Source organism: Tigriopus californicus, chromosome 3 (assembly GCF_007210705.1).
Source record: "Tigriopus californicus strain San Diego chromosome 3, Tcal_SD_v2.1, whole genome shotgun sequence".
Taxonomy (NCBI): Eukaryota; Metazoa; Arthropoda; class Copepoda; order Harpacticoida; family Harpacticidae; genus Tigriopus; species Tigriopus californicus.
The window spans coordinates 8,145,335-8,162,656 of record NC_081442.1 but is presented as its reverse complement, the minus strand read 5'-3'; the positions used below and the strand labels follow the sequence as shown (position 1 = coordinate 8,162,656).

General features: G+C 43.6%; 2 protein-coding genes across 2 annotated transcripts in view; both read right to left on the bottom strand.

The window, feature by feature from the left end:
- On the bottom strand, positions 1–15,251 carry LOC131878066 (uncharacterized). The gene is made up of 26 exons (XM_059223967.1): positions 14,216–15,251; positions 13,156–13,371; positions 12,883–13,087; positions 12,595–12,812; positions 11,946–12,533; positions 10,624–11,068; positions 10,301–10,459; positions 10,071–10,220; positions 9,561–9,961; positions 7,811–7,888; positions 7,303–7,485; positions 7,095–7,211; positions 6,752–6,982; positions 6,070–6,275; positions 5,208–5,374; positions 4,192–4,431; positions 3,665–3,828; positions 3,476–3,576; positions 2,624–3,233; positions 2,294–2,412; positions 2,166–2,233; positions 1,867–2,015; positions 1,555–1,741; positions 780–950; positions 547–693; positions 1–471 (listed from the first exon to the last, which is right to left on the bottom strand). Exons 1-26 carry the CDS (start codon positions 14,774–14,776, stop codon positions 350–352), a joined length of 6,003 nt encoding a protein of 2,000 aa, XP_059079950.1. The 5' UTR covers positions 14,777–15,251; the 3' UTR covers positions 1–349.
- Positions 15,252–16,749: 1,498 nt separating this feature from the next.
- LOC131878122 (uncharacterized) overlaps positions 16,750–17,322 on the bottom strand; it is a 4,559-nt gene continuing 3,986 nt past the window's right edge. Inside the window, exon 3 of the mRNA XM_059224021.1 lies at positions 16,750–17,034. Within this exon, the coding sequence (XP_059080004.1) occupies positions 16,750–17,034 (285 nt within the window). The remainder of the gene's footprint in view (positions 17,035–17,322) is intronic.

The window sequence follows — 17,322 nt, the reverse complement described above, 5'->3', positions numbered from 1 at the left end:
TTGACTATGATACTTTATCTTACACACTGTTATATGTCGAGACAAGATACTAGAAAACAATCACAGAAGAATACTTGAACTTTTTCACATTCATCATGATGCACATCGCAGAAAAAAATGAATTTTGGTGGTACCATAAATAATTTACAAAACTTGTACATAAATACGAAGTGTTGATCTCGAGCTTCAAACTTCAAACCATGATTCCCTTTTCATCGATTTTCAATTTGAACATTGGTTATGATAATTAGAATGATAATTGTTTCAGTAGCAGGGCTGTGGGTAGAATTAGTACTATTGATAATCGAAAATGTGTTGAATACTGATGAAAATGAGAAGTTCCTTTGATTCACACCTGCCACAAGAGCAAATGATTCGTTGAGTCCTCTCGTCCGATGATCTCAGAATTGGAGTTGTTGGTGAAATTCTCGTAGCCATCGCCTCCAGAGATTACCAACATTTTATGCTGGCCTGTAATTGTTACGGTATACAACCCTGTGGTCAACACCTATGCTTTAACATATATATTCCAGTCACTTTTCTCACCGGCTGACGCATTATTGGTATTGGCTTCGCCTTTATTTGGTCGATTGAAGCGTGAGATTGTTTTGCCAAAAGGCGTTCGTTGAACTTCAGGAGTCATCTCCACGCAAGTCAGAAATCTCACATGTCCCGAATGACCATGTGGATTTCCTAAAAAGTGGGCAGGATATTCTCAGATTCAATTCGTGAGCAATTATGATCAGCTTCAGTTGATCAATTCATGAAATCCAACTTACCTATCAACGGTGCCAATTGGGCAATCTTGGCAAAGCTAGAAGATAGGTGAGGTAATCGCATGGTGACAATGACCCCCGCACTTGTTCCAATCCATAAGATATCCTTGCACGTGAGGAGGGCCGTAATTCGAAGGCAAGCAGCTTTGTGTTGACGAATGATCTCGTCGCAGCCTATAATATCAAACCCACGATCAAACACAATGCCTCCACTTAATTGATGTACGTAATGAGTTGAGATTCACGTGGTAGGAATTAGCCAGATTATGTCATAAGGTATTGTTGGGCCAAGAACCTCCTGCCTGGACAACAAAGCATTTTGCGTCTTTTTTGTTATTAGAATGTCAGTGTAACAGAGGACATGTCTTTGTAGCTTTAAGAAGATGAGCCTTCATTATTGTCCTATTCTGCGTCTTTGGAGCCAATCTCATTATGATTAGGGGATTCCCCCCCCCAAATCAAATTCCGAACCTCCTTTCTTAACATAACATATTTGGCCTTTTCCAATAAACTCTAAAAAACGCTAAAACCCTCATGGCCTTTGATGATGGAACAAAATTTGTTAAACAAACCACAAGCTATGTAATGCGTATGATAAGAGCTCGCCAAGTGATGTGGAAAGTTTCTTTCTGACAATTTTTCTTTAAGAACTTGGCCATGATTCTTTGCAGTACTTTAAACATCATGAAATGAGAGCCAAAGTTTGAAACCAGTTTTTTCCTGATCGCCAATTCATTGGATTAGAATAGTTGATAGCTCATGTTTGCAACATACTCACCAGCGAGCACTTTGTTCACGACTGACGTCACTTTGACCTGACAAATACACTCCAATGATTGGATATGGTAGGCCTTGACCACAGCAGATTGTTCCATGGCTATCCAGACAGCCCAACCAGAATGGACCATGGCCAATATGCAAGGAGCGTTCTCACCTTGAGAGGTCTCGTCAACAGTAAAGGAAGTCTGAAATTGACATTGTGAGTGATTGTCTTTTTCTTAAAGCTTGCTCTTGGATGTCATTGCTATGTTAGCTAGATGTATCTATAATGAATGTGGCACGAATGAGTTTTTCGATTATGAAAGATTACCTCAATGTCAAGGGTGACGGAATCAATGACTTTGATGGTATTATGCGCTGAACACCAAATCTTTGAACCAATGGTGATCATTTTGCTGACTGGATGATCAGTTGTTCCCACGGACAAAGTCTTGGCACCAACCTTATCCCAGAGCCCGCCTGAAAATAATATTGAGTGGAGAACATCGTTTGCTTCAATTTATTTTTCAACAATGTTTGGGGGATCGATGTTCCAAACCATTTGAAGAATTAAGTGCGACGCAATCAACAAACCCAAACTAGCACAATACACTTGGCCATGCTCCTTACCCGGTGCTCTAGAATACACCACGATATTGCCATTTCCAAGCGCTGCGTACACGCGGTTGTCGAGATACCTGAAACAATATCAAGAAAGTTGAAATGGCTGTCTTAAATACACCTGGGTTCCTCCTTACAAGATCCCAGAAACAGGCGCAGTATGGAGGAATTTTTCTTTGTTCTTCTTGATCCGTATGTTGTCTGAACAATTGTAGACGTGAATGTGCCCATCCTCTGTACCTAACCACATGGTAGCCTAAGCAAGAAAAAGAAACCATACATATTTGGCAGCAAAGTGTGTCCTTGTTTTTTTTCCATTTCTTTTCATCTTTCAGATAGGACTATTTTTGGAGAAGACAGATTACTCCATATCATCTTTACACAAAACAGCCGTTTAGATGTACCAACGCGGGTGCGGTAAATTTCAGAGGCTTTCATTGGGATTGGATTTATGCATTGTTGCTTACCTGGCACTCTTCGTCCTCTCGAAAGTTTCCAGAGCCCTCCGTTTCATTGGGACAGCCTTGCGAGCTTTGAGATCCCTTATCGCCTTGGTTTTCATCGTCAGGACCCCCTCCAGTTGCACTCGTGGTGGGACTGCTACTCATGTTCAAAATGGAAGTGAGCGTGGACGAAATCTTGGAGGCACTCGTGGCGACATCCGGGGTGGGCGAGCTTGAAGACTTCATGGCAATTGGCGAGGACGCGATGCAAGGAGATGATTCCTTAGGAATCGAGGCCGACAAGGTGTTGCTCTTTTTGACGGTACTCTCCCCACTCTCTTCATCGGCAATGATGTCCTCATCCTCATCCGAGGACGAAGAAGACTCGAGGACAACTTCTCTTAGGTGATGCCTTCGAAGCTCGAAATCAGATGCCGACGACGAGTCTAATTGGGATGGATTCGACACATTGGGTGAAGAATCAGCTAAGTCCGTGACTGGGGGCGAGGGCTTTTCGTAGCTGCCTACAGAGGACGTTTCTCCAGCGTTGTTGTTATTGATCATATTATTTGTGACGTTGTCCGAGAATTTGGGTCGAAGCGCTGGTGTCGAAGTGACGGACGCTTCGCAGGATCTGCGAAAAACATCATGTAAGATGATTGCACTCGTACATATCAAGAATAATGTACAAATGAGACCCAATAATGTTGGATAGCATGTTCGATTTTCTTGGAAAAGGCAATATTGAGATCGAGGGATTAAGCTTCGAGGCTGCAGATTAGAAGTTTAGTTTCTCTTTGAGCCGATAAAGCAAATTCTCTTCGGCTAAAACGAGGCGGTGGAGGAAGGGTTGCTAGAGTAAGCTTGTGTTCTTACCTAGGCAAAGATGGTACGGACACAATGGAAAGAATGCGGGCATTACACACTCCATTGCAACAGATGACAGTGGGCTCTGGTAGCAAACTCAACACGCAGACCTTGGAACATGAGAAATTGTAGATTGATCAAGAAGGTCCTCTTGGCAAGGTTTCCCATTCCCTCAATTAGAGATCGTATTCAACCTACTTGTCCGACATATCCATCGCTGTTGCATACCCATACGTCCTTTAATTTATGGGCATTCAATCCCAGCGTGGGAGCGGCACATGTGAATTGAAGACCGGATCGAGTCTTTCGAATCGGGATCAAATTAAGAAAATCAGGAGGAGCCTTTTTGTCATCGTGACGCACTGTAATCAGAGAACCAAGACCAAGTTGACTTTGAGCAACGGGATAAGCAGCAACAGAAATAGAACGGTAATACGAGCAAATGCGCAATTTGTTCAAGCTCAAAATTAGCTAATGCTCCGAAGACTCAATCAAATGTTACTTGTTCCAAGCACAATTGCCTCAAGCCAAGCAATTCTATCTCAAAGAAATTTCTAACAACAAGCAATCCAATAAGTAATCTGAATAAGAAGAATGAGATATGGTTGTGCGATTCTTTGACCTTGAAATGACATGCAACTGGATAATCCGAGTGATTTATCATACTCTCAGTTTGTACTCAATTGCCTTTTTAATGAGATTAGAGTTACTCGCTTGGCTCTCACCCAAGTTCTGCTTGATTTCGTTAAAAGTATCTTCCCACTGGGATCGTCGTTCAGCATCCGCAAAGATCAAAGAAATCGTCTCAATGCCATCTGATGTGGTCACATTGAGATCCAGGTACATGGCTTGTTGGGTGTCGGCATTCTGCCGTTCGGCAAGTTGTCGATTGAGTTGTCCCATTAGCTGACGAGTAAGATCATCCAGTTCCTTGTGCGGACAATGAAGTCGGGAGGTGGCATCGCCTATGAACACATAAAAAGCATGATCAATTAATTAAGGACGAGGATCCCAATTTCGATCAATCTTGGTTCATATTTATACTCAGGGAGGAAGCAAGAAGGAAAGGCTACGAGAGTTGCTAAGATGAAGATAGTGATGATGAGAATGTTTGGAAACTTGTTCCCTTAGTTGCCTCAAGTGGTTTCTGGAGAACCAACGGCTTTGTGGGCATGACGTCAAACGTTTTAAGGAAAAGGTGGGCAGAGGCTAGATAAAATAGCGTCTCAGATCATCGTCCATCATAATCAAGACGCACTCGTGAGATGCACTCTTTAATTGAGTGTTGAGTTCAAAGACCCACATTATCAATGGTTATACCTAAACAGTAATGACCTGGTGCCAATATTTCAATATTTCTATGGAATGCCGTGTGCGCTAGGTTCTCCTCATGAAAGGAATACTAAGAAAACCATAGGCAAATAGCTCTCCTAAATCTATGCAATGGAACTGTAGAAAACAAGAGAGAAAAGAAAACCTGCACGATTGCAAAGCAAATAGCGAAGATGGGATAAAATCTGCAGCTTTTCGCATCAAACATGGATGAGACACAGCGATTCCCTACGCATTTAACCGCCAAAGTTCATTCTTGGACAGAAGAGCACCGTGAAAAGCCCACAGACTCTCTCCTCACTGCTAAACATTCCAAAATAAAATTCGCCAAATTTTGGTTTCCTAGACATGTTCAACAGCAAAAAAAAATGGCCAAGGATGCAACGAAATTTAAAGTTCCACTCCTCACCGATCATTCTTAAGGTGTTGATGTCTTCCTCAATGTCCCTGTTTTCTCGCATGATCTTCTTCAAGTGTTCCTCCTTGGCCTTGGAGATCTCCACCTCCTCCAAAGACACGTACATCCAGAGTTTCTGACGACTGTTGTCCAATAACTGGCTCAGGTTTCGTAAGCTCCTGCAGCAAATTAAATGAGTCTGTCTGAGTAGGTGGAAATATTGGGTAGGTCATATGCCATAGGATTGAGGATTGAACATTGAGCATCGTGTCAACGAAGGCAACCCTGAACCCCTTATCTATGGAACCAAACATTCTTGCATGCCATTGTTTTCCAGTTGAGAAGCCAGCTAAGATTTTTCCCCGCACTACGAATTAAATTGGAGAGTTTGTTTCTTCCATCGAGTTAAAGTATGGCGGGCGAAAAAGCTAGTGGGAAAGTGAAGTGACGGTAATTGGATCTAACAAGAGAGCAGACGATGATCGAAGCGTCAAATTGCCGTGCGATTGAGAAATGGCGTACCTCAGTCACCTTCCGTAGTCAAGAAAGGCCACTCACTGGCATGGTTGGTGCCTTTACTCTCGTCTTATCATCTTTCTTTTATTTTCCTTTTAGATCCAACAGCCCTTTTTGTCAGATCCAAAAGCCCTTGAGAAGAAGCTAAGAGTAGGTAGTATCGTCAATTTTGACGTCGTCTTTCAATATTTGAAAAGTACCTCACCACGCTCAGGATACACATAGGCAACCTAGATCAAATGTGTATCAATCTGAAGTAAACAACAGCGAGCTCAAAAAGCGATATTTCCAACAACTCGGTTCACAAATGAAAGGCAAAATAGGACGCATTCGTTCGCTACTAATACAATCAACTTACGGTGCGCCTCGTCTGACATCCCGGGCTGCTCGTTTACTGATGGAGGTGATGATGAGCAAGTCGTTGAAGAGAAACAGGCAACGATCTTTGGTGCTCCATGGCCCATTGGTCATGGTGACCAGGTCGTACTGAATCAAGGACCGGGTAGGAGATCCAAGATCGTTGGCATTAAGACCTTGAATGGATAACTCCAATTGGCGGAGAACCTTTGAGAGACAAGAATCACGTTACACTCGGCGTTGGATACATTGATAAATGGCAATGTTTTGTCGTAATGGGTAGTGCGATCAGCATGTCTTTTTTTCCTGGTATTTCGTTTCTGGCTCATTTCATGTTAATCGACTGTTTCCTACAAACGTAAAAGAGTCTACAAAGTAGTACAGCGTGTATTTCTGTCAAATCAGTGTGGAGTACTAGCCATGGGAGGTGTTTCCTATTAATACCATTGTTTCTTAAGGAGCTTGTTCAGATCGATCAAGGACATGGTTTGAATTACTTCTCCTATAATTATGAATTAGTTCTCTTTTGGCAACGTATGTTGAGGGTCCATTTTCGAGGATGTCTTTAGTGAACATGCGTTCAAGCCAGGGCAGATAAATAGCCTTCAATCGAAGTCAGGAACGAACTACCACTGACGAGACTTCAAAGAAAATCAAAATCAAGAGCACAAGCCTTTCATTACCTTTTGTCGGTGCTCTTGTTCGTTGGTCTCTTTTTGTATTGTACTGATTTTGAGTGCTAGCTCGTGGATCTCCCTTTCCGCTCGTCGCAGAAGCGAGAAATCAGCATGTTCCGTTTCTGTGTGTTCCAAAAGGCGTTGGATCAACAGACGGTACCGTGGAATTCTTTGATGGGGTTTGGCCAACAGATCCGCCAGACTTAAACGTTCTCCTCTGCGTTCACGACGCATATCCTGAGTTCAAAGACAAAATCAAGTGAAAGACTTATTGGTTGTGTTCACCGTTTGCTAAACTATTGTCCTGTATACGCACCCACCGTATGCATCAATGCCATAGATTGCTTACCTGGAGGAATCTGTCAAATGCCGGTTTGGTTTGTCTGGCAATGCGAATGGCCTCATCAGCGCGTTTCACGTTCCTTATGAACGCTGTGTAAGTGTCTATCACAGGCTTTCTGGAGAACTGAGGAAATACGAAAAATGCATATGGTGACATAACGTGAAATGGATAACAAGGTCGAGAAACATTAGTATGATTGAGCGGGGGTGCTTACACAATCCAAAAACCAATCTCCAATGGTTTGCTTAGGATCCCAATGTTCCAGACGGGATTTCAGGGAATTCATAAAGGATTCGTGGTGGGATAAGATCTCCGGAATTTGGAAGAAAATATCGTCGGCCAACACGCTGCTGATTATTTGGTGTCGATCATGGTTTTTTAAGGGTCGGTAATACCTCTGGAATTCAAAACAATTGCGAAAATGAGCTTGAAAGTGCAGTTGTGCCCAGTGTTGTCGAAATACAAATTACTTAGAGCTATAAATAAGTTTGCCCTTCAGTAGGTCTTAAAAGGTCCTCGAAATGGAAATGGTGCCTCCAAAGCGGCTTTCGTCAAAATGGAACCACTCTTCATTATCTCTGACCCTTTGTGTTAAAGGCATGCATGCCACACTAAAATAGCCATTGACTGACCATATTGAGGAGCTGATCATCATTTGAAAATCAATTCACTCTCACTTCTAAAAGACAATTCTAAAACTGGTGCAGAATGAGGATCCTTACCGCGACGAGAAATTGTAGGGACTCCACGTAGGACTTTTCCACATTGTAGAGTTCCTTCACAATCAGTGTTCGAGTGTCCTGGAAGGAAAATATGGATAAGATCCCTGCAACTTATTTCCACTCGCTTTTGTTGCCTAGCGAGAATCGAATGTAATCTGTCCTTTGTGTCTTTGAAGTGGTTTGTTGGTTGGTTCCTTTTTCGCCAAAATAAAATAGAGCACCTGGTACAAGCGACTCTTTGAAAGACACCTGCCTCGTTCATTGTGTATTTCTCGTCATCCGTGATATCGCCGTGACCAAAAATTGGGAGAGTGTCTTTGAGGTCGTGATTATGAGCAAAAGCATCATCCTCTTCATAAACGCCCTCATCGGCACTGCCTGCGTCTTCACGGGGGCGGGTTACGTTCAAACTTTGGATATGGCCATGAGTTCGTTGATGCGTCTCACTTTCTTCGTGTTCCTCTTTGACATCGTGGAGATTTCGAGCCAGAGAGCTAAATGATGAATTCGAGCTGATCGACGAGACCATGTGCCCAGTTCCGTAGCTCTTCAAGGAGTCTGCGGACAAGTGATGCGAGGACAGGTTGGTGGCTAAACAAAGGATATTGGACGATGATCCCATTGGCCTCTCAATGCTAATAGGGTTGGAATTGGTCCGGGGTCGAAAGAGCGAAGATTTTCCTTCCACGTCGTCACTCCGAAGAACTCGGGATAACTTGTGCGAAAAGTCGTCGTAGAACCTCCGACCACTATGGGGGTGGTGACCAATTGTTGAGGAGGTGTCTGGAAAATCCGTCTCCGATCGACTGTTGTTCCTTTTCCTCATCACGGACATCAACTTGGAACTTGTATTCATGGATGATGCGGGCTCTGCATTGGCACTCGAAACCACCAACATCACTCCGACTGACACTGTTGCCTCGACTCCTTCGTCTTCTTCGTCGGTGACTGCAAGTTCTTCTCTGAACAAGCAAAACACTCGTTTCACCAGATGGGAAACACTAAGTGAAGGTGGTCTCTGAGGAATGTGTGTGGTGGTGAATTTGCCGCCCAGTCCAATGACAGTGACAAATATCTCTCATCTAAAAACCGACTGGCACATTGTAGATATGTATATATTTGGTATGAGATAGCGTTGCTCGTTGATTTCGTGTCATCGCGGTTATGGTATGTGGAGCGCCGGGTTCTCTTCGCGTGTCCTTTCCTTCTCTTCATCTATCCTCTCTTTCTCTCTCTTACGCCCGTTCCCCCCCCCCCACGATTCGAGATGAAGAGAATTTCTCTTGGAACTCCATTTCCAATGGCCTCGTTCAAGCTCTCTGGTTTGTGGGCGCTCGAAGCAACGTCGATGACAACCAAGTATTTGTGTACCCAAAAAGAGACATGGTGCACGTATGCACTCGTACGTGAAGGACTCTTAATATATCATGGGTGTTTTCTAACTTGGCGATCTAATCACAATATAAATAGATAGGACAGGGACCTTTCTCTGAGGACAGATAAGTTTCCCCCTCAGCCCTCGAATAATCTCACAATGAAAACGGGGCCTCAGCAACAGTCTCGATTAATTCCATGACCTCGTACTATTAAGGTAAAACTGACTTGTGCTCTGCAATGAGCTTTGGGAAGATTTCTTGCATTACGAAGTAATGTAGGTTTTGCTCCTCTAGACAAGGCTTGGTAGCTGTGTCATCATTCATTGTACAGAAATACGTGAAGATTAGAGCACACAAATGAGAGGAAATCTTACCCCTCTCCGTCGAAACGAACTGGATTTCATCCCATTATCTTGGCTATTGGCTTTAGTCTCTTCAAGCCTTGGATTTCGGGAGACCAACAAGTCTTGATGAACCGTAAGCTCCTCTTGGTTGATGTCAGCGAAATTGCAGTCACTCCGTTTCTTTAACAAACCATTTGAGGCCATCTGAAGATCGAGGTCGCCAATCAATTTGGAAGGACTTGATCGTGTGCGAATATGTGTGATCTTAGCACTGTCAACAGACTGTTCAGTGGCCGCGGCCAGCTCTTGAGGATGTGATACCATATTTCTTTGGTTGGTCTCGACCATGGTGGCTGAACGAGGCTGAAGTGCCTGACGATGAGGTCCGATTTGCGGCCATGGACGTCCTGAGCCGTCATTCCATGACAAACCTGAGGGGAAATGAATAAAAAAGGCTCGAAATTGATCTCTAGCTTCATGGGCGAGGGGACAAGTGTGGTCTCTCGTTCCACCATGTGTTTACTTTTTGTGCACACTTACTTGCCGAGGATCCTCCTCCATATTTGGACTTGCTCAAATCATTGTTCGTCGTGATCCAATGAGTCACGGAATCGGATTTGACTTGACGAACGTGTGGATGAAATGACATGGATACATCCGGCTCAGAAGCGGCAGGAGAAGAGCCCTTATCTAGGAGAGAAATCACATCAAGCCCGTTCATTTTCCACGCTCTTTCACCATTTTTGGGATCTTTGACAGTGGATACATACCTGATAGTTCTTGGATAAAGGATAAAGTGTCGGAATCTCCATAATAGAGATTTTTTTTGGTCAATTCACTTTTACTCATCTGGGCGTCCAGCATTTGTCCAAAGGGCCCTCGAAGGGGATGGCGACCTCTTGGAAGTCTCACCAATTGTCTTGGACCACCTGCCAAGTGAAATACGAGGAGTGTTTCATTTTCTTTGCTTTTCAACTGAAGGAAGCTACCCTACCCTGTTGAGAGGCCTCCATCAAAGGCATAGAAGAAATGTTTCGAATTGGTGCACTTCTCATTTGTGCCATGTATGGAAGTTGAGGACGTGGGACAGTACCTGTCGGTGGTCTCATAATCATGGCATTGGAGTTCATGTCACCGGAGCTGGAGACCTTCTGTCCTCCAACCACCGTGTGATGTTCCTCCTCATGGCGCTGCTGCCTTTTGATAGCATCCTGGATGGTTCCATGAGATTCGAAATGCAAATGGGTGTCCTCTTCATCCCCCGAGAAGTCATGATAGCGGTCGTTATCCGATTCAAAATTAATGTATGGAAAATCTGGACCTCCGGGATGCTTTTGTCGAGGATAGCGTGGATCAGGAGTCATTCCATCGGAATCGTTGTATTCGTGATGGTGATTGCTGTAGGGGCCAAAATGGTTGGAGGCTGGCTCGCTAATCCTTGGTTGAGGCTGGGCTTGAACCAAGAATTCGGATTTATCCGCCTTTTCATCTCCCTCGCCCAACAAGTCCCAATCCAAGTCGACTAGCTGAGGTCGCTCCTGAAAGATTTTTTTTTGATCATTATCCACTTTGTTCGTTAATCAGCTCATTCATTAATCCAGAGGCAGTCTTGTAGTTCAAGCTCCTAAGTAAGAAAATCCCAAAGACCTGCCTTTCATCGACAAATGCGTCATGACCTGGAGCAAAGCCTCAGCCTAGCCACAACTATTCGTCACCTCAAATGGGGTTATGTTTCTTTTGCAACTACTCTATTGAATTAAGTCCATTCCATCCATGGACATACAGAAATTTTGCGAATAAGAATGAATTTAAGCCTGACTGGATTAGGACAAATCCATGCCATGGACCTACTTTCTACAATTTGATATCTCACAACAGAAGTATGCCCAGCTAAAGAGAAGTAAAGTCCAAACCCCCGAAAATATGAATTCCGAGGGCCAAGACTTGCCGCAAGATGCACTTTCGAGACCAACATTTCAAAGGTTCAATCCATTTCCGCCTGGTCAAGGTTAAGATTTAGCCCCAAAATAACCTTCCCTGCCAAAGATGGCGAGATTCAATTCAACTTGAAGGCATGACTTCGAATGATGCCACGAGAGTAGTGTTCTCCTCTCGTCCTAATTCAATTCTCTCTTTTCCGACCCTAGTCAATCTCATCATTCTGAATTGCGTGTTTCGTTCTTACATACTACATACTACGTATGGCACATGCGTAGTAGATTGTAAGAAGTGCATTTCAACCAAAGAAGAAGGGGCTCCTTTTGTCACCTGAAAGTGGGGCTCGATTCTGTTCTCTATCAGACGAGGGGCTCCACCAACTGCGCATCAAGTAGAATTAGATAAAAGCTCTAGGCAGAGTTAGCAATGTGATAGAGATAACAAAACACGAAGTGCTCATTTTGAGTTATCACTTACATTATCATCAAATCTGAGATGCCTCTCATTTGAGTAGGGTCGTTTTCGTTCGGATTGGCTTTGACCTTGGGCCCCTTCCCATTGTTTCGGCTGATGTCCCACGAAGTTAATGTTCATGGAAGATTCCTCGTCAAAAGGCTGCAGATTCCATTGAGATTGCTGACTGTTATTGGGCAAAGACCCCGTTTGAGGCATGCCATAGTAGTCCATTTCATCCGAACTCATTGAGGTTGAGGGAAAGAGATTGGAACGTTTCTTCGGTTCCATTGCTTTACGACCATCTTCATTAGGAACAATCTGGTGGTAATGATGTCGAATGGGCATCAACTCCTCAGCTTGGTTCTCCATGCTTGAACCACTTTCCAGGTTGTCTTCCCCAATCTCAATGATACTCGCTCGGTGTTGACGTAGTGGATTTTGTGAGTTTGAATGCGGTCCTAATCCCATGATAGGATCTCCTCCATAATCTACGGCTCCACCCATGTCATCGTATGCCGTTAGATCTGGCATGGCACTGTCTTGATAACAGTTACCTTGGGAACCTTTCCGAGATTTTGAATCGCGGCGACCTTGCTTGGGGTCAAATCGCTGAAAAGAAAGGAAGGATGAAAGGATATGTTTGGACTGATCCTTCATGCGACGCGCACACCTGAACAACATATCCCCCTGGATACTCTCCTCCGTAATATAATTGAGGTTGTTGCAGAATGGGCATGTGCAAAGTAGATTGACCCTCTTGAATGAGTTCTGCAGCGTTAATGGGTTGGAGTAAACGGAGATCTGGATTGTAAGTGACCATTTCATCCACTTCGACCTTCTCTAGAAAGCCCATGATGCCCGCCGACGAGAAATGAGCGAATTCCGTGGCTAAGAGAGGAGGCATCATACATATTAGATAAGGGACAATTGGAAGCATTGACATAGAGGCAACTTATACCATAGGATCCATACATGGACTCCTCGCCAGCATCCCAAGTCTCGCTGTCATTGGGCACTTCAATCACTTCGGCCACTTTGATCTCCTTGGCAATCAAGCCTTTCTGTGTGAACTGATCCAAAAGAGCATCAGAGTAAGGCGTTTGCTCGGACACCTCAATAGCGCGATTCGTCGACGCAGAGTCTTCTTGGAATGTGGTAGAGGCCTTGAAAGCAAGAAAATGGAGACATCCCAACCGCCAAATTGAAAGAGAATGAACGCATCTGTGTGTACCTTTTGGGCTGGAATAAGGGCGTTCACGTTCGTGGCGAGATTGCTTCCATTTTTAGGCCCAAATGCGACGGTCTCATCAATATTGATGAGGGTTTCTGTGCTCTCGCCGAAACTCTTCCCCGATACCGCGGGCGACAAAGTGTCTTCGCGGGAAGAGGAAGTCGCCACGGTATCTGTGTGCGCTGGGCACGCTCGCTCAAAAGGTTTGATTGATATCTGGAAGGCCGTGAAAAGCCAAAACAAATCATCATCACGATTCTCCAGACGTTGGATGGACACACGGGATGAGCATTCATGTCTTAGGCGTCATGCTCGTTTCAATGAAATATTTTCTCATCCCCACTATCTTGACTCTCCTGTCCAGTCAGCGAGAGGGTCAGTCATTTCGGTTTTGGCGCCAATTTACCCATAAAATATGTCTAATCCTCTTTTTACACGGCCATTACTTTGCGTGAATGACGACTTTCTCAACCTTCAATTGACGTATTTCCCAGAGTTCAGCTGAGAATACTATCAATGTTCGCCTCTCGCAAAAAATGTACGTTCCCTTAGTAGTAGTACTACTTCTACTGTAGGGACATCAGTATACGATACATACGATATCTGGAGAATAGTTCTGGGAAGTGTGGGGAGAATGAAGTGGTGAAAAATGAATGCCTGAAATCTTAGCATCTATCTCTTTACCACAGCTCAGGCGAGTCCCATCAAATGGCATGAGATAAAAGGTGAACCCCCTAAAGTCTTTTCAGGTCATTTCATTTGATTCTGTTCTTGTTCGTCGCAAGAAAACGGTTCACCTTTTTTTACCCAAGCTTCACAAAAGAGTTAGTCACTAGATGCGGTACTTTCTTCCAAGACAAAGGCACGGACTGTTAACTAAGAGAGGTCTTCTAGAGATCCATGACAAAGGCTTGAAAGCCGTCTCAGGGTTGTTCGACGAAACATCTTTCGTTTAGGGCCAAGGTTAATTGAGTCAAGGTCGAGAGATCAAAGTTCCCAGTCCAGTCCTTGGCACATTTCAGGCCATTTCAAGTGTGCTAGGACATGTTTTTGGTCTTACCTTCATCGAAGATGGGCAATTACTGGCTTCGAGTTGAAGGTGCTGCAAGGAGGCCGGAAGCTTACAGTCTTTGACCTTGCTCGAGGCTCTCTTTGCCTCTTTCAAATTGAGTGGAGGAGATTTCCACGATGAACTTCGACTTAACTTTGTCGCGTTGGCCTTGAAATGTTCCAACATCTTCTCCCGAGACTTGCCTCCAGCGTCAACAACATCATCCTGAGCTTCAAGGTCGTTTTGGCCTTCATTCATGACACTAGTCACTTTCACTTTTATGGGTGTTCTGGTCGAACCATGATCACTTTCGGTGCCTTCACCCGTGGTTTCAGCCTCGAGCTCTTCAGATATGATTGCACTTTCGCCCTTTTCAATCACTGCCTTGTCAGTCTCGTGAGGGCTGATGATTGTCCTTAAAGGCTTGTCCTCATTCGCCTCGCTCGAGTGATTTCGTTTCTTGTACGGTTCACTGGACGAAAACGATGCACTTCGAATAGGAATCAAGCCGTTGGAATAGGATCCAATCACAGTCTTCTCTTGAATTTGGTGTAAATGGATCTCATCCATTCTGCGAGGGGTCACGGGATAATGATCCCCACTAAAACTTCGTGTTAAGGGATAAGTTTTCAGGTGAAGTTGGACTCCCCCGTGTCTTTTCGGGTCGACACTGGATTCAAAAAGTTGTCTCAAGTCACCTTCCACTTTTTCCTTGGAATATGATTGGACGACACTAGCTCGGTCTTTCTTGTCGATGGTCTTCGAGGCACTATTGAGAGACGACCTTTTTTCCTGAAACGAGACTTTCAAGGCTTGAAATCGAACAACATGCTCGTTGTTGAGTCTCTCAAATTTCTCAATTATCTGGCTAGCATTTCTATGGCCAGAGCGCTAGGCGGCTCCAACGAGGCCAGAGGTATTTCTTTTGCCCTACTTCGCGTTGTTTTTAGTAAGATTGTTGGGATTTGGATATGTTCCTCCACCAAAATCTCGACACACACTGACTGCCGCTTGTTTGATCCCAATGTTTTTCCTTTCTATCAAAATGAGCAAAATGAGGTGCTTGAGAAGGTTAGAATGTTCTTTACGTCGCAAATTTGGGAACGAGCCTACTGCACCAAACATTTCAGATGGGACATTTTATCTCGCCTTAGTGGACTCACTTGTTNTCATCCAGGGTTCGGAATTTACAGCTTGACGAGCGTGAGCTTTAAGGGCGTCTAATGAAGATGCAAAATATGCCTTGGTTCTCCACTGAAAAAAAGCTTGAATGTCAAATACACTGGAATCAATAACTTTTCTTCCCTCGGCTGATAGCTTCGTGGGTTGTTCAAACTAAAATCGGAAAAAGACAAGAATGTGTAAATCATTCGATGTGAAAGCCGGATTGAAAGGTCATGTGGAATCGAACTGCATCCATTTTTCAGTGTTCGAGCTTAGACCATCAAGTTTGATAGATTCCCGGGAAACTAGGCTTTGATGGTGGAATTAATTACCCGGTGGTGCTTCCAAGAAAAGTATGTTTTGCCATGAGTCAATCTTGTTTGAAACCACCACAAGGGATAGGATTTTATTTTAATAAATTTATTCCATGACACCATCATTCGTTAGGAAAAGTTATGAATCCTTCCAATAATGTTAAATCCAATCAGGAATCACCCTTAGAGATTTCAGTGAATTGCAATCTTTTGTTACAATCGCTCCATTATATTTCAAATACATACTCAGGAAAATGCCAGATTTTTGGACCAAGATTACCAACTTCCAAAGCAATGCCAAATGTGTTTTGGCACAATACTGAACTAAATCACGAAGGTCTTAACATAATGATTTAGATACCATTGCGATATTGACAATTACATTCTTGGGGGCATTTTTGAATTTTGTTTTCGGAGGGTATATTGTTATGGAAGTTGGTCAATTACATGGCCATTGCCATTTTCAAAAAGCCACTTTTCTAGATACCAATTCATTGAACGGAATATGGTGATGGGCGCGGAAATTAATGGCTCAGGGTTGATTGAGAGACGTTGTGATCAACAAGATTCTGGTCCATGAATATTCCATCTCCTAATTAACATCACCTGTACTCACTTGAATATCCTGATCGCCCTTAATTATTAAAGGGTTTTGGGCAATGTGCATGGCAACCATACACTGTAAACACCGTACAAGTGTGAAACAAGAGCAGTGAAACAAGAGCAGAGTTGAAAAATTTATACCCGAATATTAACAAAGTCTACTTGATTAAGGACTGTGGTTTATCGCAAAAATTAGAATTTAGAATCCATTAATTTGTCAGTCTGTCCAGTATTGGTAGCCTGAAATGAACATGAAAATGTCCAAAAATAGAAGAAACACATCAATGTTTAATTCACTAATTGACAAATATTGAATTATTTTAACCATATGGACTCTTTTGAAATTGCCAATGTGTTCCCTTTTCTAATTCGGTGAAATCAGCCACTGAAGATTGAAGGCAAATCATGTCTTATCTTCTCCGTACGCTGCTCTTGAAAACAGCATGTTATCAATCTACAGCCTCATCCACTGGAATCCTTCTCTCCGTCAAGTAGGTGATCCACACCTCTTGCTTTAGGTCGAAGTCCACAAACGTTGGGACTGCCGTTGTCCAGCCCGTAGAGCTTGTTTCCCCCTTCCTCTTGGACCTCACGTGCGCTATCCGCACGTTGCTGTTCGTTCGATTCTTTCTGATGCCTTTCCACTCGACGATCGACGAGGTCCGTGAAGGCCTTAATCCCGTCCTTATTCATGTTTTCGTTGACTCTCTCGATCCTACCTGCTACGGCATTGTTGAATTCTTTATTCTGATGTATATCTTCAAATTTCCGATTTGTTTGACAGGCTATATGACAACGTAGTGATAAAATGGACAGTTATGAACTACTTGGCAATTATCTTTGTTTTTAGGATGAATCAAAACATGCTATATGTTCATAACTTCATAGATTATGATGATGAACTTGGATATTGCCAAATCAAGGAATATACTTTGACGTGATTTGTTTGAGCCAAGCCTTAATCCAAAGGATGAAAGAGAGGTTTTGTGTTTGAGTGCTCGGCGCCTTCCGGCATTTATCTTTGCTTTGGGGATT